At 40.0% G+C, this 17,642-nt stretch overlaps 1 protein-coding gene across 4 annotated transcripts in view; it reads left to right on the top strand.

Annotated features, from left to right (window-relative positions):
- FANCC (FA complementation group C) overlaps positions 1–17,642 on the top strand; it is a 307,766-nt gene that overhangs the window by 97,790 nt on the left and 192,334 nt on the right. For all 4 annotated transcript variants that reach the window (XM_089662131.1, XM_089662130.1, XM_089662132.1 and 1 more), the window contains exon 5: positions 2,234–2,328. In XM_089662131.1, the coding sequence (XP_089518257.1) occupies positions 2,234–2,328 (95 nt within the window). The remainder of the gene's footprint in view (positions 1–2,233; positions 2,329–17,642) is intronic.

Here is a 17,642-nt window from a genome sequence, read left to right as displayed (position 1 = left end):
CCTCTGTAATGCCAGAGTCACTCTAGACCTAATATTTTCCCCTTTACTCCACTAGGTGATGGCTACAGTGTATCCAAAATAGATAAAATTATTAAACTATAGTGTAATTTCAGTAGAAAGGGTAAATATTTTGTTCTACTTTAATTCCTGACTACACATGGACAAATCAAGTGTATAATCAGACTATCCACGCTGCCTGTTTCATTTTCATGCAGATAATTAGACGGTGGGAATTTTAAACTTAATTGGCTGTTTGTGCACATTTTTTGCAGTACATGGAAATGCAGATAATTACATCTGAACATACACAGCATATAATCACTGTTTCTCAACTCTGTTAAGTTTTGTCAACTTCATAAAAGTCATTGTTTAGCATAAATTTCCAAGATAAAGGGATTCAAACTGCTGCAAGGAACACAATTACCGGTTATTTAGTTACATATGTCATAAGTTCTGTAGCAGGTATGTGTACCTAAAGGGGTACTTTTGACATGTTGAGCAATTCTTCTGATGTCTAAATTTCATATGCATGTGTAATATTTTAGGAAATGATAAAAATGTATAAGTATATTATACCTGGCAAAGGAAGGAGGACCTTATAATAGGTTAATTGCACAGAAGTTATGGTGAATTGAGTCTCAAAACTTTCTTGTTCATCTGAGGAATCCCTATGAGTGCCTACTATACCTGTTGCTACATTATTTGTTTTGTGTGGAGCATCACAGATTTATCTTGGATGGTGTACTGCTACTGCTGTCCTTTGCAGTTACATTGTTATGTTTATACATTATTTATCATTTCTTACCACTTTGTCCCTCCGGGAGGGCGTCATATGACGTCCTTCCCGGATTTTGCTTTGCGCGTACCCGCAGGGCGCTCCTGTGGCAAGAACTGTCACCGCCCGTGTACCTTGGCTTCCTTTCATGCCATCCAATGTATACAACTGTGTCTAGCTGTGAATGGTCACAGTGATCACATGCACAGGCTAGGCCAATCACAGCCATCTGTGTCATGTGATTAGCCGTGGCCAATCACAGCTAATAACAACAAAAAAACCCTGAATGAATCGATTTCACTCGGTTAAATGATTGCTTATAGCAAAGAAATAATCTGCTATAAGCAATCAAATTCTGTAAAAAAAAAATACTGATCACTTCCCCAAAGTAGTACAATATTACTATGGTAACATTATACTACTTTGGTCATAGTGCAATATGCAAAAAATCTTAAAAAAAGTGAAACAATTTAAGTAAAAAAAAATGTATTATTATTTATTTTCGTACTGTCACCAGTCAGTGTCCCTGATCACCGCCACACCAGTTATATGCGGACACTGTACTGCACTGGTGACAGTATGTAAAAAGAAATTGTGAAAATAATTTTTTTAATTAATTCTCCGAAAAATTATGACAAAAAATTACAACTTCAAAAAACTCGCCATGCTTCTTATGAAATACGTCAGACTGTCTACTTTGCAAAAAGGGGTCATTTGGGGGATATCTGTACTGTTCTGACAGTTTTGGGCCTCAAGAAATTAGATTGGCTGTCAGTACATCAGGATTGATCAATTTTCAGATATATCCCATCGTTTGTGAACTCTATAACTTTCCTACAGACTAGATAATAAATACTGATTTGGGTTATTTTCACCAAAGAAATGTAGCAGAATACATCTTGGCCTACATTTATGAAGAACAGTTATTTATTTGCAAACTTTTATAACAGAAACAAAGAAAAACAAGTTTTTTTAACTTTTTGGTTTTTTTTTGTTAATTTAGCAAAGGATTAATACCCCAGTGGTGATTAAATACCACCAAAAGAAAGCTTTAGTTGTGTGAACAAAATGATAATATTTTAGTTTGGGTACAATGTTGCATGACCGCGCAATTGTCATTAAAGTGTGAGAGTGCTGAAACCTGAAAATTGGCCTGGGCAGAAAGGGGGTAAAATGCCTGGTATTGAAGTGGTTAAAATATTATATGGGAAATTTAGCAAGCAGAAGAATCCCCAAACCTGTGAAATACCCTCTTAGGTTCACATACCTGGTTGATGTTACTAAATATCTCGTGATAAATGTGCGCAGGAGTATGATTCCCTCTTCAGCTACCCATTCACAAGAGCAAAAAGCTACGCAAATGTAATTTTTTTCAGGTAAAATTTACTTTCTTGTAATACGTTGTTGCAGATCACAGCTTTGTTAAATTTTTTTGTTTTGTTTTTGCTCATCTTTTAGCAGACACTCGCGAGGTTTTGATGTGTTGCTTGGCCTGCTTATACAGCAGTGAACCTCAGAATGCTATAGAAATGAAAGCCAACAGCTGGATAAAGGTAAACGTACTCCACCTGCAGGTCCACTGTTATAATGCTTTATGCTAGGACTGGGCTATTTATGAATTAGTTTGTTTATAACGTTTCTTAAGACCAGTGTTAATTTTGTCGAGTAAAATATTTTTGTCATAGTTTTCGTCAGCTGCATGTTTTCCGTGATGAAAACTAAATGAAAATAAAACTGGAATTAAGTCAATTGAGGAGAACTATGACAAAAATCAATTCCAATTTTCAATTAGTCAGCCAAAATTTCCAGTACGTTTTAGTCAATTAAAATCAAATGGGTTTAGTTAAATTGTAATTATTATTTAAGCATTTCTCTAGAATTTATAAACTCATATAGTCCTGGAGTAAAAATCTAATTACATGTTATTTTTTATGGTATTAAGGTTTAATCATGCACTACAGGCACAGATTTAGCCGATGTGATATATGTCCTTTTAAAAAAAATTAAAAACAAGTTTCATAAACATACAAAAATATATTGACGAAGCAACTTTAAAATATAACTGCTACCTTGCTGGGAAGGGAAGTACTCGCCACATCACATCCAGACAGACAAGAATCCGATGGAAGAGTTCCTCTGCTGTAGAATCAGGGCATTGCTCCAGAACTCCCGGGCAGCAAGCAGACAGAGGGAGCCTTCATCTCTCAGCCAATACAGCTTGCCTATATGTCAGGGGGTGGGGCTTTAACAGACAGGTGGAGCTCCGAGGAAGATGGATGTTCAGGTGAGTACTGGAGATTTTAGTCCGCTAAAATAAGACTAAAACAATTCAGATGACTAAAATATGTCTAAAACTAAAATGGCATTTTGGTCAAAAGACTATGAATAAAACTTAATAAAAAATTACCAGTGCTTAAGACGTCATCAGGGTAAACATATATATTTATATTGTAAAGAGCTGAGCAAACTGTTGGCACTATATAAATCCTGTATAATAATAATAATAAACAAAGCCGGCTAGTCCACACAATGATTGATTTTCAGAAAAAAAATTGGTCACTGTAATAAAAAAGTCAGACCCAAATTTATCTCAAACACTTCATATTAATTCCCCCCAAAGTGTCACATACAAAGAATCAGAAAATGCATCTGACATAAAAGGTACTGAGCTGGCCAGCTGTAAGCAGTTCTGCTCTGCTGTAACCCTTATGTTAATGGCAGCAAAAGCATTAAAGAGCACCTCATTGTAAAGTACCTTCAGAAGTCATCAAGTTGTGTTCACCATCAGTTTAATTTCAGGGAGTTTTGCTCAGTTCTTGACCGCGGAACTTTACCCATAACAATTTGATGAAAAATAATGTTCTTTAGCGTGGAAAATAGATTCCACAGTATTAATTTTGCTACCAAATTTAGTATGTGCTCTAAATTGCCTCCAGCATTGTTTCTATTTCTTCTTGTCAGAGGCTGCCATTTTGCTGAAACCCAGAGACCCTGAACAGCAATAAATCTTAGGTTGTCAGTGGATTGGCCTGAACATTTTCAACACACTGCTGAAAAATAGAGAGCAGCTGAGCATGTGCAGAGCAGGGTAACACAGTGTATGACTGGATTTTAAACAGTATAGGCAATTTTATTTTTAATGTTTTACACAGCTATACCTTCACAAGGGGCCAGCCTGAAGTGATTTAGCAGGACTTAATTTCTGACTAAAGTTCTGTTATAATACCTGTCTGTATATATTCATTTATGTCTCTTAAAAAATGTTTGCTCACTTTACTCAATATATAAACCTGCCAGGCAGCTTCAAATATTTTGTTCAGCGATATTTTCTATAAGTGCTTTACTACACAGTTCTTAGAATATGAGTGGTGCTGTTTGGCCCACAAATTTACAGTTTCTTACTTATTTATTTAGACCCATGGCAATTTTTACCTTTTACTAAGCAAACACATAGGGCACTTACATCTTTGAAATATTTAATCTCAAACTGAACTCAAAATAATTTTTACATTCCATATTACCCAAACTAACCACCTCTTCTGCTCATACCAAAGAGGCAATTATAAAATAATTTGTCATTGTGATCAGAAAATAGTACAAGAGTCAGGATCCAAATGCACCAAAGGATCCAGAAGGAAGGAGGAAAGGAAAAGAATGGAGAGGAAAGGGGAGAGAGACAGAAGACCTAGGGTTCTTCAAAGCCATAGAAAGAGAACCGTATTTAAAATACTTTTTATTGTGACATTTTTTTATTGGTAAAAAAAAGGTATACCTTTTTTTGCATAATAATTGAATTCCTACAACAGGCAACAAGTGAAATTTTTCATATTAATAATGCTATCTATGAAACATTGTAAATGGATGTACTGTAAATCAGAAAATACATGTCATTTACATGGATCTGAAATCTAATCCACTGCAACCAGATATTATAGAGCTCCTTGTAAAGGGTAAATGGGTCTGCTTCCTGTATTGGTGCTGGGTAACTTTCATTCAGATTCAAAAAGGCTAGGTTTGAATCGATTGGTGGCTGTGGGAGATTGCAGTGCACGTGTTTGGGAATACGTTTCTTGCATTGCAAATGGGTCAGCTAAATGGGGTCCCTGATTACTGACAAAAGTTAATTGGGTAGACTGGTGCTCTGCATCATTATGTCAAAATTTTGATAGATAATATAAAGGTAAATCTTTTGTCAGGTTTTCATTGATGTCTATGTCCCTATGCTCTCAGCACAAATCTCTGGGGACACAGATTAAACATTTTAGTAGTGTGAGGGAGAATTCAAGTGAGGGAAAATGTCACGTATATGATCATATACAAAAGCTAAAAAAAACTGACAAGTTTGAACATTTCCCTACCTTATCCAAAGCTAATCAGTTTTAACACGTGTAGATTTAAGTCTTTTTGGTAAATTTGTTATAACATTGGTCACTTCTTGGGAATGAATTTCCAGGTAGTGTCTAGGTCAGCCATTCTCAAACAGAATTTTGTGGAACCCTAGGGTTCTTTCAGAGCTGCAGCTGATTGACTTCCCATTTGATGGGGCCTGCATAGTTCTGGAACAGCACCACTTTCCATAGCATAGGCATGACACCAATGGTCTTTTTAGCTGATTGCAAGAGTGGCATTTTTCCCATTGACCATCAATGTAAGAGGCATTTTTCCCCTCTAACCCTCCAATGAATTGCTTGTATCAGTGGTACCCCAAGACCTCAAAATTATTCCAAGGGTTTCTCTAGGGTAAAAAGGTTGACAAACGCTGTTCTATGTGGTTACATGTAGTGTCAACATTGATCCCACTGAGAAAATCAAACAGTTTACTACCTTCTTGGATCCTTTTCCTAATATAACTATTTGCATTATTTTTCATATGCTCAGTTGTTTGTGATACATTTGAATATTGTATCGCAAAGCATTATCCAACTTGCCTAAGCAACCTGTGCAGGTGTTTCTAGACAAATATACTAAGAGCATTATCAAATAGTGTGACAAGCTGATACAGGCTCCACAATAGGTCTAAATGTGTTATTGGTGCACAAGCTGGCTCAATAAATATTAGAATACATATGCTTATGTATATGCCAGTTTTGATTTTTTAAGATTATTTCCATTATAAAATAAATTCATACACAGTATATTTAAAAAATAAGCAACTTTGGGTTTTATTTGTTGTTACATGAAAAGATAGAACTTGTGAAAGGGTCTAAATATTTCTGCAACAAACTGCAGTGCAGGTTCTTCAACCACATAATAACAACAAATTTCACAGTTACATATAGTTACACACGACACACATCCAGCCAGTTCAGCCTATGTATGTGTGTAAGGAATACATGTAAAAGTTTTTTGAGGTTGTTAATACTCGCAGCAAGTAGCGTTTCCTGGCAAATGGTGTTCCAAATTTTTAATGCTCTTAACAGTAAAGAAGTATTTTATCAAATCTATGCTTTGCCAATGGTAGCAAATAAACAGATTTACTTTAATGCTGGCCCAACCAGCTACATGTACTCTCTTCTCCTTCACTACCCAATTAGGCCATTGGATTACTAGATGAGAAGAAAAATACATGTCGCTTTGTGTATGGAGAGCATGGACTCACTTTCCTCTGACTGAACATGGCTGCTCAGATATCCAATGCTCTCACTTGAGTGCAGTGTGAAAGTTCTCAGTCTTAAGTTAACCATATGTGTGGACCTGGAGCATACATGTGACTGTTTTGTATCAAGAGTCCAAATGAAGCAGTGAGGGCAGTGAAAGGAAGGAAAGTATATGGAGCTTGGGGGCCTGAACTAAAGTAGAATTCTAGGAAAATCTTATATAGTCCTAAAATGCTCCCTCTCCCCTCTTAACACACATGCTGACTAAGCTGTGTAAGAACGATGTATTTACAGGGGTTAGACAAAAAAATGGAAACACTGCATGATTTGCAGGTGTGAAAGTGACATGTTTTGCATTGAAAGTGAAAGTGATGGAGCATTGTTTTTTGCTTCAGCTGTGTGATGACTCCTAGCTAACAGGTGGGAAATCTCACTTTCATCATTTACTGCATGCCCTGCTGGTAATATGGAGTCATATCAGAACTTACCGAACTTGAAAGAGGACAAATTGTTGGTTCCCGCTTAACTGGTGCCTCTGTGACTGAAGTTGCCAGTTTATTTGCTGTGTCGCGAGTTACAATATCAAAGGTTATGAGGACATATACAGTTTCAGTGTCATCTGACAAGCATAAGCGCGGTCGACATGGTCAGCTGACTGAAAGAGACAAAAGGACATTGCGCAGAATTGTGGACTTTGATAAGATCTGCTCCCTCCTGGCTCTCCACAGCTGAACAACGGGTTGGACATGTAGAGGACACGGTGGGGAAACATGCGGCCTCCCTCTGCTCCCTGCAAGCGAAGCTCAGAGCCCTGGAATACAGGACCGAAGATGCGGAGAACTTCAGCAGATGAAACAACCTGCGGATAGTGGGACTTCCGGAGGGTGCGGAGGATAAGCACCCCACAGTTTTTGTGGAAGAGCTGCTGAGATCTTTCCTGTCTGCAGCCCAGCTTTTCCCTTATTTTACTGTAGAGTGGGCGCACCGGGTGCCGGAAAGGCCCGGACTGGAGGGTTCTCCGCCACGCACATTTATTCTATGGCTGCTAAACTAGATCGGGATGAACTCCTATGGGCTGTCCTACCATAACACTAGGCTGCTGTTATTTCCGGATTATACTGTGGAAACCCAGAAACTACATAGGTCTTTTGACTCTGTCAAGGCCGCGATGCGAGCCAAGGGCCTCAAATACAGTGTACTTTTTCCAGCCAAACTGCGTGTGATTAATGTAGAGACTGTACGCTTTTTTCACTACACCTAAGGATATGGCAACCTGGCTGGAGTCCTTACCTATTCAGAGATTATTTCTTTTTCTACTGGATTGTTTCACTTTGAGCTCCTGACTGCGGCCTGTGGTCCTCCCTTGCTCATTCCACGGGACATTGGCACTGTAATCCAGGCTAGAACATACAGTATAACAGAAACAAACAAGCAATACAAAGCGGTACAGTGAGACAACAATATCCCCCCCTTCCCCATTTGGCGAGGTGCACCCTTCAGTTGCCAGTACGATATGGAGGCCAGGCGCTACCCTATTTCCTGATGTATTACTGGTCAGCTATCTTATTCACTGTACGATGATGTGTTTTACCTGCTCAAAATTAAGTCTACAGCTCACTCACTATCATACTAGATAGGCAAAGACTAAGTCTTTTGAGGTAAAACAAAAAAGTACATTTATTGATATTTAATATTCCCTATTACAGGTTATAGCTAATCATATATAGAATAAATCATAAAGAGTAAGCATCAATACATCACCGGATATTGTAGCATCACTCGTCGCCTCGGTTGGGGGACTTCCAGCAATCAGCGAGGAGGAAACCGGGAAAACCCCGCAAGACACGTCTGTCGCACCAAGATAAAGTCCCGTTTTCTCCTCAGAAATCCCCCCTTCTTATAAGATAAAAATTGTTATTTCACGCGTGTATATGCGCAGTGTCTAAGTTCCGGCACGTGAACACAGCGTGTGTCCATGCTCAGTTGCCTGTTTTCAAGGTATGCCCTAGCTCATGACAATGAGTCATAATTCCAGATAAAACCAGTTTAATCCACTTCTGCACAAACAAGTCTGAACTGTAATAAGCTGTTATTCCTGTAACAGTGCAAAACCAAGACCTGTAATAACCTGTTATACCCGTAACAGAGAAACCAAGTGTTCAATTATAATCTATACACTCATTCTATACAAGCTTGTCACACTCGTATCACATGATGGTTCACGCGTTTTCGGGGCTATTACTTTGGTTTGTATCGAAGCAGCCATACTGGGTTCCCTTACAGAACTGAATAATCTTGTATATAGAGGTCCTAAGGCTTATGCCTCCCTTCCACTCCCTACGAAGGTCTCGGTTGTAGCTTGGAAACATTTCCTGCAGCCTCATCAGTGGTCCCCATACTGCCTCTTATGGGGCAATCCGACCTTGTCTCACTAACGACAATTACCTGACCCCCAAGTGTGGGCACGTTATGGTATCAGCCTGATTAACCGCTTACCCGCTGCCGTATAGCAGATATACTGCTACACGGCGACACGGGTGCGTAAAATCACGTTTATATACACGTGATTTTGCATTTCCGCACTCGCACCGCCATTCGCAGCTGCAGATGTCAATCACCGGGTCCTGGCCGGTGATTACCCGCTGGCGCCCGGTGATTACCAACAATCTGTTTGTAAACAGTACTGTTTTGTTTACAGTCTTCCTCTCTGTCAGCTCGGGCACACTGCTCTGGATGGCTGTGCAGTGTGCTTACAGTGAATCACACACCCCGCACCCCCTAGTAAAACACTCCCTACACACAGTTAACCCTTCGATCGCCCCTCACATTAACCGCTTCCTGCCCAGTATCATTCGTACAGTGTCAGTGCTTTTTTTAGCACTGATCACTGTATTGGTGTCACTGGGGATGTCAGTGACACCAAGTTAGTTTCCCCCAAGTGTCAGAATGCCTCCCGCATCCCCACTAAAAGTAGCTGATCGCCGCCATTACTAGTAGGAAAAAAAAATCCCAGTATCTATACCGCCATTTGTAAATGCTATAACTTTCACTTAAATCAATTAATTTCCGCGTATTGCAATTTTTTTTCTAGCAAAGATGTAGCAGAATACATTTTAGCCTAAATTTATGACGACATTTGATTTTTTACATTTTTTAAAAAAGGACATAAATGTCATCTGGGTGTGGCATTGCATGACTGTGCAATTGTCGGTTAAAGTAACGCAGCGCCGTAACGCAAGTGGAGGGCATGTGGTTAAGGACATCATGCCTATGGGTACCTTGCTATGATTTAGAGATCTCTCCTTCAAACACAGATTATCTGGGTGGATGTACTTTAGATACTACCATTTGCGCCATTCTGCCCGGGCAGAATTTACATCCCCCCCTAGATTGGAGACTGACCCAAGTGAGTCCCTTTCTAAACTTTCTCCTCTCTTTATTTGGCTCTTCTCAGCATGGACTCCTCTAAGATGGATAGGCTATGGGTGAAATGGCAGGAGTACATTCCAATGTTGGAATGAAAATGTGGGAAGAATGTTTTGAAGGTGGTTCTAAATTGGTTATTTCCTCTAGAGCTAAATTGCTGCAGACAGCATTTTTGCATAGGGTATACTACACGCCTCAGAGACTACACAAAATTTATCCATAGAGGTCCACTGGCTGTCCCCGTTGTCAGTCCAGGGAGGGCCACTACTTTCATATGTTTTGGGTCTGTCCTAAAGTGGAGCACTATTGGACGGAAGTGTTTACCCTGTGTCAACACTTGGCTGTGGCTGTCCCTTTTACTCTCCCCTGAGCTTGCATTGTTGGGAATACAAGATGATGAACAGAGGCCTCGTCACACCAAATTGCTTCTTTCCTATCTACTATATTGTGCCAAGAAGGAGATACTTCATCAGTGGACCGTGGACCTCCCCCCAGTGGCTTCGTGGGAAGCGTCCATTAATGCAGTGTTACCTATGTACAAGTTTACATACATTAATAGAGGCTGTCCTGGACGGAACAATGAATATGCTACTTTGTTGATGTTTTGCTTGTTAACTGGTTGGATAGCCACTGACTTTGCTGTGAGCCCTGCTCCTCTTCGACTGGTAGGTTGCACTGACTTATTTTTTTATTTTCTTGCTTTCTCTCATTGGATATTTTTGTCTCACTGTACTGCTTTGTATTGCTTGTTTGTTGCTGTTATTGTACTATGCCATTGTTAAATAAACTATCATCATGGATGTTAAAAAAAAACCAGAAGCAATAGAACATTAACACTTTTTTTGTTTTACTTTTTTTAATCTTTTTTTACTTACATTTTTTTTTTACTTTTGTAACTTTTTGTTTTTTTAATACAGGCACAGGCTGATGACTGATTGGTGCTATACCGAATCACAGCATCGGCGGGTGCACTGATCACGTACCCGGTACGTGATCCAGAGCAGGATAGCCACTCTGCCAGCGTACAGTATATGTGTGTCATACAGTCAGCAAGTGGATGCTATGTTCTACAGATAATAAAAAGCTAGGATAGTCTTTGTGCAGGAAATAAAGCTATAGTTTCAGCCTGTTCTAGAAGCTGCCCCAGATCATTTTTCCATCCTTTTCTACTAGGGATGGTAAAGACACCTAGATGACTTCCCAAAAGGGATTGATATATCTTTTAAATAAGTCCCCTTTTAACGACCATTGTCGCAAATGTATCTGTGAGTGGAGTCTAATTCAGGGACATTTCACTAATTTTGGCTTGTGATGTAAGTGTGTGTCAGAGTTGAAGATATTGAAGAAATCTTTGATTAGGTCTATTATACTCCTCCTGGAAATCACAAAATGCCTTCAGAACGTTTCCAGTGTACACTTGATAAACAAACTGATTTCCCATCCGGTGCCAGAAACCAGAATCTTTCAGCTTACCCAGTTCCACATAAAAAATATTTGCCCATAATGGGGTATAAATCACATAGCCTCCATATTTCATAATTCTTTATTTCTAACTATATCCTCTGCATAAGGGTAATGGTTGGGTATAGAGACAGCTTAGTAAAGTTACCCTCTTCCAACTGTGCTATCAAATGATACCTGAAATTATAATAAGACAGTGGGCTCCAAACTGCGGCTCGGGGGCCGTATGTGGCCCTTTGCTTGCCTTTATCTGGCCCTTGGTGCACTATTCCTCCCACTGACACCAATAATGAGGCACTATTCCTCCCACTGATACCAATGATGGGACACTATTCCCCCCACTGACACCAATGATGGGGCACTATTCCTCCCACTTATACCAATGGTGGGACACTATTCCTCCCACTGATACCAATGATGGGACACTATTCCTCCCACTGACACCAATGATGGAGCAATATTCCTCCCACTGACACCAATGATGGGACACTATTCCTCTCACTGACACCAATGATAGGGCACTATTCCTTCCACTGATACCAATGATGGGACACTATTCCCCCCACTGACACCAATGATGGGGCACTATTCCTCCCAGTGATACTAATGATGGGGCACTATTCCTCCCACTGATACCAATGATGGGGCACTATACCTTCCCCTGACACCAATAATGGGACACTATTCCTCCCACTGACACCAATGATGGGACACTATTCCTCCCACTGATGCCAATGATGGGACACTATACCTTCCCCTGACACCAATGATCGGGCACTATTCCTCCCACTGATGCCAATGATGGGGCATTGATCACTCCCACCAACACCAGGACATTTTCTACTCCCACTGGCTACAGTCTGGCCCCCCTAAAGTCTGAAGGATAATAAACTGGCCCTTTGATTAGAAAGTTTGGAGACCCCTGCTCTAAGAGAATGGCTTAAATAGAATCCTCTTTATTAATTATACCCCATCCAGCAAAACGCTGTAGCTGGTCAGCTATAAAATTCAACTGTATCATGTGGCACCACTAGACCCTTCTCTATTTTTTGGCAACTGTAAGGCTGATAATTTATTTCTGGGCTGTTTTCCTTTCCAAGTCAAGGTCCGAAAAAGAGAGTTGACCTTTTTGAACGATGTTCAAGTAATTAAAATAGGGGAGTTTTGTAGAACATATAATAATTATGGGACCCAAATGATCTTAAATTTATCCTTCCTGTAACCGAAAGTGGTAGTTTATTCCAGTTTTTGCTTCTAAATTGTAACCTGGTTAACAGCAGAGCCAAATTATAGTGTAAATAGTCCTCCATTTTTGGATGTTTAATTATCCCTAGATATTTACCTTAATCTGCTGGGTACCTATAAGCGGGAGAACATTCTGATTATGGGAGCAGAACCAATTTATCCCAATTAATAACAAAACTAAAATGGGAAACATGCGTCCATATCACCACCATGAGTGATTCTAAAGATCAGTCCATATCCCCTAAACACAACAGCTGGTCGTTTGCTTACATAGCAATTTTTTCCTCCCTATATTCTATTTTAAACCCCACTATAGATTGTCTAATAGCTTCTGCTAGTGTTTACAAAGCCAAAGCAAAGAGAAGAGAGGAGAGCCGGAACCCCTGTCTTGTACCCTGTTGAATGAAAAAAGATTCCGAGGCAATGTCATTAACCTGAATGCAAGCCCTGATTGCAGAATATAACATTTGAACTCATCTTATAAAATTTTCTCCCAAATCAAATAAACACAAAACCTCCCAAAGGTAGGGCAACTCTACACTGTCAAATGCCTTAGCGGCGTCAAATGAGATAATGGCCTGGCTTCCTATATTGTATGAGGGGAGCTGCATATTAAGGAAAAGTCTACTATGATTCGTTACTGTAGACCTAGTGGGGATATACTAGGGTCCATATGACCCTCTTTAGTCTACTTGCTAGAACTTCAGCAGGTATTTTTACATCTCTATTAAGGTGTTAAATAGGGCGATATGAACCTAGCACAGTGTTTTTCTGGGGTTTTTTTTAGATCATCTTGTAGTAATCACAGACTGGTGAGTTCTGTATATCTACAGTGATATTTAGCACGGGAACATTGGCCGCTGATTTCTGCAACTTACTAGTTCTGTCCTTCTCATGCAGCCTTTATTCCTCTAGTTCCTGGGGCCTCTTGGCCTCCATGTCTCTGTATAACCTTTCTTACCACTCTATCTTCTTGTGCTCCTCAGACTCTCTTCTCTGCTGCTCTGTTTCCTGTGCCACCCTTTCTAGTTTTTTTCTGTAGCAAAAGAGTATTTTTAAGCTCTATTAACTCCCTTTCTCTTTCTGTTTGGTGACACTCTTGCTCTTTCAGCTGCAGTCGGCATCTCTCATGTAAAAAAACAAAAACAAAAGCTTTTAGTTATTTACTGTGGCCATGTTTTATATTTTTGTCTAATTCACTATACTTGAAAACTTGGGTTTCACTTTGAGGATTGGTAAAATGTCACTTTTTCCATAAGCAAAGAGAGTTTTTTCTGTTTTGGTTATAAGAGGGTTTCCTGCACTTTGTGTGGGCTGTAGGTGATTAGCAGTTTCCTTTCTTGAGCACTATGCATAATTAAAACTCATAAACTAGCATTTTCTTGTATGGAATGATGGTATTGCCTTGCTTCAAGCTAGTGCCTTGTTTAATATTAACAAAAACAAACCTTTTGTAGTTTTCTTCATGTATAGCATTGTGAAGCTTGAAGTCATGTGGTTCAAAATTTGGTTGCATGCTTGCAACTGGTTACGAATTGTCCTTGATCATGTCTGTGTACCTTACGCATTATAAATATATGCATTAAATAAACACATTTGCACTTTAGACTATTGAAAACTAGTTCCCTGCTCTATGCCCCAGCCAGATGTAGTGTAGAAAGCTTTGCTAATGTGCTTCTACTAACTTCTCACTCATGAGATGACCCCTGACCTGGAATGAAAACACTGCAAAAGAATGAAGGTGATTCAGACCCCCTCCTTATCACACATCTGGTGCACACTGAGCAAAGTGTGAGCTGCTTGATTCCACATAAACTTCATGTGATAGTTTGACAATTAGATAAACATTCCAAAGACTTCTTGCAAGCTTTATGCTATATTTGTTTAACAGTATAGTATCTAATATTTGGGTAGAAAATAGCCGGTACATAAAGAATGGTGTCTTCTAAAATCCAAGTACTTGATGTAAAACAACAGTTGGGCACTGAGGTCTCTTGAAACCAAGTCTTTTGAAATGTACATTAGAAATGCATGCACATTTCTTAGTTTTATGTACAGGACACAGGTCTTTAAACATGGGTTATGTGCAGCTACCTTCAGGTGCTTGGACACTGCCAAAAATAGATAGTGGGCCTGAAGACCCCTTCAAGGGTGTGCCCATTGTGGAGGGCAGAGCCAGAATGAGGGATTGGTCCTTTAACCTCCCTAGCGGTCTGATTATGTCTGTACTTCTGTGCTCAAAGCGGTACATTGTTTTCAATGGAAATATGTTTTTTTTTTTATTGTAGGCCTGTAATTCTTAGGAATAGCTCACTGAAATCTGTCCGAACAAGAGTCTAGTAAACATCCCGGGTATGATAAAATTTGAAACACAAAATCATAAATTATAATATAATAAATAATCATAAAAAATAATAATATAATAATACATTTAATTCAATAATGTAATAAAACCAAAAACACTGAAATTTGAAATAGAGCGCCAAGTTCGCACATCACTGAGCTTAGTCGCAAAATCGTTTTCAGTGTCTGATGACGAATTTCCCCACGATCATTATTGCTCAATTCTGCAAGTGGTTCTAATTTACTATCGCTGTTCTCTAGCTGGTCTAAAACTGCATTTGACCTAAAGAGACACTTTTTGGACGCCATGGACGTTTCACAGTTTCCTGGCAGAAAGAACGGTAAAAACACAGGCAGGGCACAGGACAAAGCACTAGGGACAAAATATATGTGAAATGGTTTGATACAGTAATGTAATACTATCAGATTTTAGTGCATTGAGTGAATGTCCAATTTTTTAATTTCCCGCCGGTTCCGTCCCCCGTACGTATTGGCGCTCGCAGGGAACAGAAGACGTATTCCGGCATCGGCTGGAGGAGATGGCCAGGGACGCTGCAGGGGGGACATCGCAGGAGCGAAGGACAAGGTAAGTGCTGGAGAGATCCCTGAGCAATGCTGCTGTGTATTCCCGAGTGTAGCTCGGGTCTACCACTTCTGGTACTGAAAGTTAACCCTGAGCTACACTCGAGAATACAGCCAGGGGGGTTATTCAGTTCCCTACCGCGCTTTAGCCGATGGACGGCTACAGCGCTGTTGTCTGGTTCTGTGACGACGTCCATGGACATCATTCCAGAACAATCCCCCAGCGGCACGGCACCCGGTACCGCCTATGATCGCTGTGTCCTATGGACACAGCTGATCACGGGATACGGTAAGCGGCCAATCACGTCAGCCTTTTACCATGTGATCAGCTGAGTAAATACAGTTGCCGGTTATCGGCTACCCACCTGTACCCATCAGTGCCACCCACCTGTGCCCATCAGTGCTACCCACCTGTGCCTTGCAGTGCCACCCATCAGTGCTGCTTAGCAGTGCCACCCATCAGTGCCACCTATCAGTGCCAGCTCATCAGTGCTGCCTATCAATGCTGCTTTTCAGTGCCTCTTATCAGTGCCCGTCAGTGCTGTCTATCCGTGCCACCTCATCACTGCCCATCAGTGCTGCGTATCAGTGCCCATCAGTGCTGCCTATCAGTGCAGCCTCATCAACTCACATCAGTGAAGGAGAAAAATTACTTGTCTGCAAAATTTTATAATAGAAGCAAAGAAAAACATTTTGTTTTTCAAATTTTTTGCTCTTTTTTCTTGTTTATAGTGCAAACAATAAAACACCCAGCGGTGATTAAATACCACATTCAAAATCATGTCAAATAGGAGTCAGTACACACCTGCCATCATTTAAAGTGCCTCTGATTACCCCAAATAAAGTTCAGCTGTTCTAGTAGGTCTTTCCTGACATTTTCTTAGTCGCATCCTACAGCAAAAGCCATGGTCCGCAGAGAGCTTCCAAAGCATCCGAAGAATCTCATTGTTAAAAGGTATCAGTCAGGAAAAGGGTACAAAAGAATTTCCAAGGCATTAGATATACCATGGAACAGAGTGAAGACAGTCATCAGGTGGAGAAAATATGGTGCAACAGTGACATTACCAAGAACTGCACGTCCCTCCAAAATTGATGCGAAGACAAGACAAGAAGAAAATTGGTCTGGGAGGCTGCCAAGAGGCCTACAGCTACATTAAAGGAGCTGCAGGAATATCTGGCAAGTACTAGCTGTGTGGTACATGTGACAAAAATCTCCCGTATTCTTCATACATCTGGGCTATGGCATATAGTGGCAAAATAATGAAACCAAGGTTGAATCTTTTGGCCATAATTCCAAAAGATATGTTTGGCGCAGAAACTAATACTGCACATCATCAAAAGAACACGATACCCATAGTGAAGCATGGTGGTGGCAGCATCATGGTTTGGGGCTGTTTTTCTTCAGATGGAACTGGGGCCTTAGTCAAGGTAGAGGGAATTATGAACAGTTCCAAATACCAGACAATATTGGCACAAAACCTTCAGGCTTCTGCTAGAAATCTGAACATGAAGAGAAACTTCATCTTTCAACATGACAACAACCTAAAGCATACATCAAAACCAACAAAGGAATGGCTTCACCAGAAAAAGATTAAAGTTGTGGAATGACCCAGCCAGAGCCCAGACCTGAATCCAATCAAAAATCTGTGGCGTGATCTGAAGAGGGCTGTGCACAGGAGATGCCCTCGCAATCTGACAGATTTAGAGTGTTTTTACAAGGAAGAGTGGGCAAATATTGCCCAAGATGTGCTGAGTTGATAGACTCCTACCAAAGACTGAGTGCTGTAATAAAATCAAAAAGTGCTTCAACAAAGTATCGGTTTAAGGGTGTGCACACTTATGCAACCATATTATTTTATTTTTACTTCCCTCCACCTAAAAGATTTCAGTTTGTTGTTCAACTGAGTTGTACAGTTTATAGGTTACATTAAAGGTGGAAAAAGTACTGAAATTAGTTAACTTTGTCTCATTTTTTTACATCACAGTAACCTGACATTTTAACGGGTATGTAGACTTTTTATATCCACTGTGTATGTATGTATATACACACACACATACACACTGCTCAAAAAAATTAAAGGAAAACTTTTTAATCAGCGTATGGCATCAAGTCATTTAAACGCCTCTTTATGTATTACATACACACAATGTATATATATATATACACACACACAGCCATTATGAGATGTCCCATAAGTATACAATTTTGCCAC

Source organism: Staurois parvus, unplaced genomic scaffold (assembly GCF_062004578.1).
Source record: "Staurois parvus isolate SC_StPar_1 unplaced genomic scaffold, SC_StPar_1.0 ptg001432l, whole genome shotgun sequence".
NCBI lineage: Eukaryota > Metazoa > Chordata > Amphibia > Anura > Ranidae > Staurois > Staurois parvus.
The sequence above is the reverse complement of the archived record's forward strand: the minus strand, read 5'-3'. Positions and strand labels throughout refer to the sequence as shown.